At 39.9% G+C, this 10877-nt stretch overlaps 1 protein-coding gene across 2 annotated transcripts; it reads left to right on the top strand.

Moving 5' to 3' along the window:
- Positions 1 to 377: 377 nt before the first annotated feature.
- On the top strand, positions 378 to 10556 carry Ube2a (ubiquitin conjugating enzyme E2 A). Of its 2 annotated transcripts, XM_032890462.1 has the most exons (7): positions 378 to 604; positions 755 to 835; positions 1210 to 1235; positions 6266 to 6295; positions 7973 to 8062; positions 8948 to 9036; positions 9354 to 10556. In XM_032890462.1, the coding sequence occupies exons 1-7, from the start codon at positions 561 to 563 to the stop codon at positions 9480 to 9482; spliced, it is 489 nt and encodes a 162-aa protein (XP_032746353.1). In that variant the 5' UTR covers positions 378 to 560; the 3' UTR covers positions 9483 to 10556. The 2 variants fall into 2 exon arrangements, with proteins under 2 accessions (XP_032746353.1, XP_032746354.1); XM_032890463.1 differs by lacking the exon at positions 6266 to 6295 and having other exon boundaries at positions 381 to 604.
- Positions 10557 to 10877: the final 321 nt, after the last annotated feature.

The following is a 10877-nucleotide window of genomic DNA, read 5'->3' on the forward strand; positions in this document are numbered from 1 at the left end:
TCCCTGGCCTACGGGATACCTTGTTTCAAAAGAGGAAAAAAAAGAAAGGAAAGAGAAAGATTTCCTCCCCCACGACCCCCCTCCCGAAAGAAAGTAAGTAACTATAAAAAGAAAACTTTCGTAGGGGTTCCTCTTCAAATCCGCAAGTGGAGCCCATGCGTTTCTCTTAAATTCCCTACAGTTGAAGGCTGCCTTTGCTGCCCGCTTAGCCTTTCCCCTCGAACTTGACCGCCACCGCCCCACGGTCCTGGATTGGGGCTCTCAGGCGGGGCGTGACTGACAGAACAACTTTGGTCCTCCCCCGCCCCGTAGCCGACTTGGTACAGTCCGCCCGGCGTAAGGCGTTCCCCCCCACCCCACCCGCGCGTTCTCCTCAGGTTGGTTCGGCCCCCGTCTACTCAGGGGTGGTGCTTAGCCGGCGCCAGACCGACCCTCGGCTTCGGAGAGGTAGTGCTGTTCCTCTCGGTGCTCCCTCGGCTTCGGCTTCGGCTTCGGCTTCCTCCGCTTCCTCAGGGACCGCGGACCCTGGTATATGCCCTACCTCTGACCCCGCTAAAGCCATGTCGACCCCGGCGCGGCGCCGCCTCATGAGGGACTTCAAGAGGTAACCGGTGTCGGTTAGGGAAAGGCGCTTGAGGGGGCTGCTTGCCCGGGGCACAGGGCGGATCCCGAAATGGAACGGCTCCGGGTGTGGTGGTGAGGGGGGCCGGCCGCGAGTCCCGGGGTTGAGGGGAGCCGCTGTGTGTTTCTGAAGGTTACAAGAGGATCCTCCGGCTGGAGTGAGTGGAGCCCCGTCGGAGAACAACATAATGGTTTGGAACGCGGTCATTTTTGGGTGAGTCTGCGGTCCGGCTCTCGCCGGGGACTCAGGGGACCGGGGCCGGCCCCTCGATGAGCCGCGGGGGGAAAGGGGAAGATAGTTGGGGTTGTTTGGGCCTAGGCGCCTCCCCGGAGCCTCTGCCTCGATTAGCTCCGTTCTCGCTGCCAGGGGAACCATTTGGGGTTCTAGGGGGGCGGGGTGGGGAGCGGTGGCGCCCTGCGCTGCGCCCCGAGGGGACAGGGGTGGCTTCCTTAACACTGGACAGCTGTGCTGGACGGAGGGCAGGGATGGGAGACCTTGACAGAGCCGCCTCCTTAGAGGCTGCGGGAAGGCGTGGACCCCCTTGGCTGGCACTAACCGGTTCTTGTTTTTGTTTTCCTGTGTTGCAGGCCCGAAGGGACCCCATTTGAGGATGGTAAGAGAGTTTCTTAGCCCACCTTTCAGGAGCCTACTCAACCAGGGAGAAGGGGGTCCCTGGCATCGGCAAGCACCCCCAGCTTAAAGAAGCAGCTTTACCCTGCCTCTTCTGCCCACCAAAGGCTCAAGTGAAATTCAGTGTGTGGCAGGTTGTTCTGGATGGTCCCATGCTTAACTAAAACTGCACTTTTCTGGGTTTTTTCCCCCCTCCGTTTAATACATCCTGGGTGAAAGTAGTCACTTTTTAAAAGAAGTGCCACAGTGCTGGTATTCAGGATTTTGGAGGTTCGAGCAGTGTTTCTGCTAACTTTAGCCCCCACGGAGATAATTCAATATAAAACCGGTCCACCAGAGACCATCTGGTTCACTATGCGTTCCATCCCGAAGGCAAGAAGTGTGTTCAGCAGTACTTAGTGTGTGCTCTGTTGAGGGCTGAATGAATGCTTGCAAGATTCCCTGACATACAGTTCCCTGGCTTCAACAATATGATTCAGAAGGCACATCAGCCTCACTTCTTTAAAGATGTTCTTACATACTTAATTTTGAGATTTGTCTCACAGTAGTACCCAGTGTCCAGCCTACTTGAATGTTGAGTTTGTATCAAGAGGTGCATAACAAACGAGTTAGGCTTAACTTTTAAAAACACACGTTAAGGTCTCTTCAAAACTTGATATATTGAATGCTGCCATGGAGTCTTATGCCATTAAGTTTTGCGCTTGGAAGGCAGAGCAGGCAGAAGCAGGCAGAGGCAGGCAGAGGCAGGCAGAGGCAGGCAGAGGCAGGCAGAGGCAGGCAGCTCTCTCTGAGTTTGAGACTAGTCTGGCTTACTGTAATTTCAGGCCAGCCAGAGTTACATAGTGAATCCTTGTCTCAAAAATAAAGCAACAAAGAAAAAGCCCCCTTCTAATTTGTCATAATTACAGATTCCTGTGCAGTTGAAATAGGTACTATAACAAGTCTATGTAAAGTCTTACTCCAGTCCCATTACCTATTTGGTAATGTCTTGAATGACTACAATATCAGAATCAAAATGGTCAGTGATACAGTTTTATATGCATAAACCAAATTGTGTGTGTGTGGGGGGGTTTGAACCTTTTAAAGGTTTAATTCACTTAAAGGATGATTAGAACTTTCTGAGTTCATGAAATTCTCTGGAATTGGGGGTATTTTAGTAACATACGAATGTGCACAGATACATAGACACATTCACCTTCAGTTTGAAGGTGACAACAGAAACATTTCTAAAACTACTTCTTATATATGTTGCTGACTCAGACTGCTTTTACTTACTGCTAGTAACCAAACGCTGTGAGGTAAGTCAAAATCAGCCTCGTCTGGAATTTGTCTCAAATACTTAAGATAGTCTTTGGAAACTATTGACAGTTACTAGAATACTGTTAGCTTTTACTCTATCTCACTGATTAGGTAAATGTTACCTGCCGCAATAAAAAGAAATGACAGAGGACTGAGTGATTTTAGGGCACACAACTTTGGTGAATTTAATGTAAAAGCTAGTCAGTGAAAGAGCTAATTAGACTTAACTTTTCTCTACTAGATATATATAGTTTTGTTTTTTGAGACAAGGTTTCTTTGTGTAGCCTTGGCTATCCTGGCACTCTACTCAGAGATCCATCTGCCTGTGTCTTGAAAATTCTAGAATCAAAGGTTGTGCCACTACCACTTGACTGGTGCTAAGCCTTTATAGATAAGTTTTATATGTAGTTCAGTGCTTCTCAACCTTCCTGATGCTGCATCCTTTTAATACATTACCTTATGTTGTGGTGACCCCAACCATAAAATTATTTTTGTTACTACTTCAGAACTGCAATTTTGCTACTGTTATGGATTGTAATATAAATAAATGTGTTTTCCAATGGTCTTAGGTGACCCCGTGTGAAAGGGTCATTCAGCGCACCCCCCAAGGGGTCACAACCCACAGGTTGAGAACCGCTGGTGTAAACCATTTCAGCAATAATGGGCTTTACTTTCGCACACACCCCCATTTTGCTCAGACTGTTTTATCTTAGGCACAGCTTATTAATAGCACATCATTTTGCTAAAGTCTAGCTACTTAAGATTTCAAGAGTGCTCCTGATATTTAAAGTAGTATCATTTGAAAAGGTACTTGTAGACTCCGTTATCTTCCTGTATTGTTGCCTTTGACATTACTGGTGTTGATTTTGATGGTGTGTATCTATCTGTAACATGGCATTGCTGAAAGGAGTTAAGCTAAATGACAGTATCTGTCTCTGATTCTGTAAAACAGTCTAGTATACATGGATCGCTTCCTCAGCTGTTCAGAGCTCTCACTAGCAAAAGCCAATCCTGGCCTTTTTCATTACTTCTAATTACTTTCGGAGAATTTATAATTAGGGAAGAGATTTGGTAGAAATAAATAACAGCTGATTTGCTATCACAAATGTGTTTCCAAATTAAAAGCCCTCACACAACTTTTCTTTATTTCTTGGTAGTTGTTTCTGAACCAGATCCTAGTTAAGAAGAGGAAATCTGATGCAAAGAAAAATTTGTTTTTTTGAGACAGGTTTTCTTGGCTGGCCTGGAACTCATAGATCTACCTGCCTCTGCCTCCTGAGTGCTGGAATTAAAGGCATATAACTTAAATACAAAAATTATGGGATATATTTCTTATCATGTTCAAAATTACTGAGTGGGATAATTGTAGTCACTTTTTGTGATATATGTGATCTAAAGAATTTGAGTGTGTGTATCTTTTCCTTTTAAAAAGGTATCTCTTAAAGTCCACTAGAGTGATGATGAATTTTCAGTCACCAAAACAAAATTAAGTCCATATAATTTTGCTTTTTCTCCAGGAAAAGTTAGTCAAATGACAAGAAACATGAGCAGAAAGGGTTCCTTTGACTAATAACTTTTTCTGTGTGTGTGTGTGTGTGTGTGTGTGTGTGTGTGTGTGTGTGTGTGTGTGTTAAGACAGGGTCTCTTGTAATCCAGGCTGGCTTCAAATTAAATATGTAGCTGAGGATGACCTTGAATTCCTGATCCTCTTGCTTCCCTGTCCCAAATGCTAGAATTAGAGGTATTTGTTGTCACATAGGCCATCAAGTCTAACTCTTAACTTCACTTTCAAAGACATTTAATCTATGTTATGTCTTTAGGCAGAACTTATATTCATCAATTCAACTATATCAGTCTTTATTGCCATATACTAGACATTTAACACATTTTTTCTGGCCTCCGTGTGTATTTGTCTTGATACTTAAAACATTTTGACCTCCTCAGGAAGTTTTAAAAAAAATTAGTAAAAACCAGTAAAGATTTCACACAACAATGATGAGTGTTAACCTTTCATTATTTTGAAGCCTAGCCCTCTGAAGGTGAGCGCTAGTTTGAAATTGTTTAATAGCCTATGATTTTTAAAATTGCCTTAACATTTGTTTAGATCTCATAAATTGCATTGAGGGTTCTACTGAAGAGGCTCCCCTTATTTAATGTATCTGAAAGAAATGTCTTTTAAATGTATATATTGAATAAGATTTGGGTAAGTCTTAATTTCTAAATCAAGTGAACAAAAACACATTTCACTTCTGAAGATAGCTAAAACTTTTACAAAGATTAGATTTGCTCAGTAGTAGCTAGGTTAAGACTCCTGTTGCTTTTCCAGGCCAAAGTTATGGCTTCACAGGCAGAGGGCTTCAGCCAAGGAATTTGAGCTGGCCACATATATACTTAATCTAAGTGTTTGCTCTGTGACAGGAAATGAGTGCTGCTTAATATCTGAATTTAGTTGTGTACTTCTCACTGGTAGTAAAGTTTAGAGTTTGTATTTTTCTCTCATTCAGCCAGCTCTAGATATATGAGGCAGAATTATAGCTAAAGTAATTGTTCATTTACGGGGAACATTATGACTATGACTATACTCATCTGCCACATTTAAGCCTTACAGCAGTGTCACAGTGGATACTAATTAGCCTTCTTTTGCACATCCAAAACTTGAGGTTTACATAGAATCAGTGATACCTGTATGTTTTACCACATGTCTGTGCACCATGTGTAAGCTTGTTGCCCGTGGAAGCTAGAAGAGGGCATGGGATCTCCTGAGCCTCCATGCATGTGCCAGGAACTTAGCCTTGAGCTTGTACTCTGAGAGCCATTGTGGTGTGTTTGCAGTTGCTTTCCTTGTGTATTGCTGTACCACATTCAATGAAGGTTCAGCTAAGAGTAGCTGGGGTCTCTGTGTGCTGTTAAGGCATCCCAGTTTTAGAGCAGCTTCTTGGTCATAAATCCATTACCTATAATTTAGTGAGATTTTATCACTAATCTGTTTATACATAAGAAAATTCTAAGTATTTGAATATGGTCTACTATTTCCATTTGCATTACAGTATTGTAAAGGAAGGACTGTGCTTTACTTCTCAAGAAGAGGAAGATTCCTGGGTGTAGCAGCATGCACCTTTACTCCTAGCACTCAGGGGCAGAGGCAGATGAGTATGAGTTCAAGCCCAGCCTGGTCTATGGGTGTAGCAGCATGCACCTTTACTCCTAGCACTCAGGGGCAGAGGCAGATGAGTATGAGTTCAAGCCCAGCCTGGTCTATGTAGGGAGTTCAGGGTAGCCAGGGCCACATAGAGACCCTGTCTCAAACAACAAAAAGGAAAACTATAAGCAGGAGGTCATAAGCATACGCGTGCTCTGATGCCCATTCCTTAACTTTGTTCCCTTTCCTTCTTTATACACTAGCTATATATGGCCTTCAGAGTAAAACAGTTTCTAAAGTAACAGTAGTTGGGAAATGTACTATTCAGTGTTTTACATCTTGTTTACTTCTCTGTTTGTGGTTCTGTGCATGTAACCCAGGGCCTGGAACAAGCTAAACAAAATGCTTTTTATTGAGCTACAATCCCAGGCCCTTATTGTTTTTTAAGCAATTCTTTCTTCCCCTATCCCTTCGCGCGCGCGCGCGCGCGCGTGTGTGTGTGTGTGTGTGTGTGTATTTTGCTTTGTAGCATTTCCTTCCTTTTTTACATTTATTTATTTTCTGTATGCTTGTAGGTACACATGTGGAAACCACAGGACAACTTGGTAGTTTTCTCCTTTGACTTCATGGATTCTGGGAATCAAATTCAAGTTTTCAGGCTTAGCGCCTTTACCTACTTAGCCATCTTCATATTGTATTTTAAACTATTGTATTTTAAATGATTCTGGAATTTTGTGACTCATTCATAGCAAGGTCAAAGTTTTGATACTGTTATGCATCAGATATAGTAGTATTCTTTAAGTAGAAATAAACCTATTAATGAAAGGCAGCAGGAGACAAATTGCTAGCTTTAAAGGAACTAGTAATAAGCTATACTCTACATAAAGTGTAGGCTTCTTCATAGCAATAATTTATTAAATGAGCCATAGTAATACCCACCCATACTAACCAGATAATTTCTGATTCATATATATGCATGGACACAGACACAAATTTTAGTATATGTGCTGCCAAGCTTGCAGCACCAGACACAAATTTTCAAGGTGTTTTCTCTGTGTAGCCCTGGCTGTCCTAGAACTTGCTCTGTAGACCAGGCTGGCTTTATACTCAGAGAGACCTTACTGCCTCTGTATCCATAGTGCTGGGATTAAAGGTGTGTACAACCACCACCTGGCCTGATTCTTTTATATCATTCTATATTGTATATGATATGTTTCTATGCATGCCAGAATGTGCTTGTGGAGGTCTGAGGCCAAGTACGAGAATATGTTCTTTTCATCTGTATCTGGGTTTCAGAGATGCTTGGCAAGCACTTAGCCATCTCATAAGGACGCATAACTGATTCTTGAGTTTACTTGAAGAGATTTCAGTCAGAAAAAAAACCTAATTGCTTTCCTAAACCTAAAAAGCACAATTAAAAATAACAATTTACAGGATGCATACTCTCTTCTCACTTTACAACAGCCTACAATTCTTTTTTTTTTTTAAAGATTTACTTATTTAATGTATGTGAGTACACTACAGCTGTCTTCAGACACACCAGAAGAGGGCATCAGATCCCATTACAGATGGTTGTGAGCCACCATGTGGTTGCTGGGATTTGAACTCAGGATCTCTGGAAGAGCAGTCAGTGCTCTTAACCGCTGAGCCATCTCTCTAGTCTCAGCCTACAATTCTTGAATGATACCCGAAGTATCTGTAACCTAGTATGCATTAGGGCCTCCAGCTAACCTTAGGATGGCATATTTAAAGTATCATTAAAGATAAATTTGTAGGAGCCACTAATTCAGTATAAACCAAATGTAATTTTAAAATCATTTTTTTATCCCCTTCATTAGTATGAATGATTGTACTGGTGTTTTAGTGAAGTACTTTGTGAGTCAAACTTGAGAGTTTTAAGAGACACTGCAACGTTTGTTCTGGTTTAAGTTCAACTAAGTTTTTACTATTATTACATGAAAAGAAACCAATGTTTTTATCTGTGTTCCTTGTAATTTTGAAGGAAGGATATTTTCAAAGTGCATAGTGACTAGCATACAGCAAACAGCAATTTTGTTTATGGTGATTGTCTTTAAGTTTGGAGAATAATGGAAAAATAACTAAACCACTTTTGGGGGTGGTTCTTAGAATAGTTCCTAGAGATGTGTTTAACTACTAATCTCTCTCCTCTATACCATCTCCCTGTCTTTATGTTATCTCATTTAATATTTAAAAAAATCAGTTAGTATTAAAAAAAGTACATATGAAAAAATGATTTCTCCCCTCCCCCCTTTTTACTACAGGAACATTTAAACTTACAATTGAATTCACTGAAGAATATCCAAATAAACCACCTACTGTTAGATTTGTGTCTAAGATGTTCCATCCTAACGGTAAGTACTTTAAATGTATTTTAAGGTCCTACAGTGCTTTTTTTTAGTGGTATTCCACATACTTTTATTGCTTTTGTGTAGTACTTGAGTATTTTCTTAGGTATCTTCCTGTCTCTTGAAATGAATTTGTTCATAGTCTTTTACTATCTTTGTTCTTAGTCCTAGAAATGCAAGTGGATGGTATCATCCTTTGCTTAGAGTCTTAACAATCTGCTGGCTTTGTAGTCTTTGTTACTTATTAAACAAAAATATTGGGGGTTCTGTTTAATGAAAAGTCAAAGTAGGATAATTGTGTATTGCAATTATCTTCGTTAGCATTCAGAAAGTTATTGTTCAACTTACAGGTGCAAATCAGAATTACCATGGAACATTTTGTATACATATTGTGGTCCCACCCCAGACCCATACAACACCTGATTCTGTTGAAGGACCTGGCACACTTTGTTGGAAAAGTGCTAGCAGTCTACGGGATTCTGACTTTTACTTTTTTTGTAATTTTGATAATTTTTTCATGGTGTTAAGACTTCTGTATTTATGCCAAAATAAAACTTTGTGAATGCTAAGATATTATATTACAAATAGAATATATAGTTTTCAGATTTGATGGGCTGAATTTCCTATGATTCCAGTGGTTAGGATAACCACTGGAAAACATATGATGTCCTGAACAGAAGAGCTGTTTCTTACTTAAAATAAATTCTGCCTTCTACTTATTTGCCGTTTATTATTTTCTGATCACTTTATATCCCTAGTAATGATTGATACCTTTTTAAACAGTTAAGTAGGAATCTTTAAACGTCAAAAGCAAAGTATTCTTGAGTATTTTTGTCTTGAATATGTTTAAACTTTAGTAGTCTTATAACATAACAACCTCTGTGTTCTTAGTCTACGCAGATGGTAGTATATGTCTGGATATACTTCAGAACCGTTGGAGTCCAACCTATGATGTGTCCTCCATTTTAACATCCATACAGGTGATTGTTCAAATTTTCTTTAATGTGATTATGGTCTTCCGTGTTTTTACGTTAGTGATTGTTTTGACCTTTAAAATTTGGGGGCGAAGCTTATTGTATGAGAAAAAGGGAGTAGGCCATTAAATTCCAGGTCACCAGGAAATATGTGTATGTACAGGTGCCTGAGCTCCTGGCAGTTAAAGTTAGTATGTAGAAGATGGAAAAATTAACTATTTGGGGCAGGTGTGCTATCACCAACTGATCAAACAACCGTTTGTTCTCAACAATTTTTGGTCTTGTTGCATTGAGGAACTCACATTTGTGTCTTTTCTCTGTAGTCTCTATTGGATGAACCTAATCCCAATAGTCCAGCAAACAGCCAGGCTGCCCAGCTGTACCAGGAGAACAAGCGGGAATATGAAAAGCGTGTTTCTGCAATAGTAGAACAAAGCTGGCGTGACTGTTGACTCAGGGTAGAGCAGAAAAGGCTGGCCATAAGAAAAATGTATATTGATGCATTTATCACCTTATTCCTAATTCATTACATTTACTTTATTAAAAACAAAATAGCTGTTGTGCTGTTTCTGTCTTCCCTTGGCAAGTTTTTCTTCCCCTTTCTGTCCTCCTGTGGAGCATCAGAGATACTATTTGAAATCCAATGTACTGTACCTGGGTTACTTGCAAACATTACAACTGCATATGTCCCTGTGTCGTATCTCATCTCCAGCCTCAAAGCGGTTATCAGGTTACTGTACTTTTTATACTAAGCTTTTAAGATAAAATGTTACGTATAGTCTGGTGACCAGGATGTTATTTGTAACAAAATGATTGCTGCTGTGTTTCATCCTGACCAGTCCTTCCCTTGTGTTTGATTTGGCAAAGAATGTAGTTAGAATATGACCTAAAGAAAACAGGAATGCATCCATATAAACACAATTTGAAAGGGGAAGGAAAGCTGAAAAATCCTATACTCATTTGTAAGCAATATGAATTACAAGATGGTACTTACTGGTAGCAAGGAGACTGCTAAAGACCCAGCTAACAAACTGAAGCAATTTTAATAACTGACACAGTCCACTTTTTGCAAGATATTCATAGTGTAAGCTATGTTTCAGAATCCTGACCTTCAGAGTTTTTTGCTTTTTTATAGAGGTGTGAGAACAGGACTAGACTCTTTTTTTTTAGTTAGGAAAAACTGAAGATCCTCTATTCTCTTAAAGGAGCAATGTTGCCCTAAATAAACTTTCCTTTTTATGATTCAAGGAAGGGAGCATATCTTGCAAACTTTTCCCATTCAGATCCAGAGTTAATGCTGCATGCTTTCAGTGTTTTGAGAACCTTCTAATGCCCATATCTGCAGTTTTTCTTTGGATATTTACACTTTTAAATATACAGTATGGGGCAAGGCTTGTAAATGTTTTGTCTAATATATTTTAATTGTTAATCTATTATGCATTTATAGCACTTCTAACTTTGCACAAGTAACCCATGTAAAAACTGTACATTTTCAAAAGTTGTAAATAAAAAAAATAACCTTAAAATTTAGTTCACATTTTTATTAACTTTTTAAGGGATTCTTATCTATTTATCTTCCCTTTTTAAAATGAGTACAACAAAAGCCAAAAGAAAAAAAAAAACAAAACAAAAAAAACAAACAAACCACCTGCTTCCTGGGAATAGATAGCCAGTACTGTTAGAAAACCTTTTTTCAACCTTTCAGTCACAGAATTAATGCTTTTCAAACATTTTGATATAAATTAATTTGGTATATATTGTAGGCAAGAGAAAGCATGAAATGATAATAGTTATTTCGCTAGTATCCTCAGAGACCAAACTCTTAACTTGTTGATTTTGGCAATCTA

Source organism: Rattus rattus, chromosome X (assembly GCF_011064425.1).
Source record: "Rattus rattus isolate New Zealand chromosome X, Rrattus_CSIRO_v1, whole genome shotgun sequence".
NCBI lineage: Eukaryota > Metazoa > Chordata > Mammalia > Rodentia > Muridae > Rattus > Rattus rattus.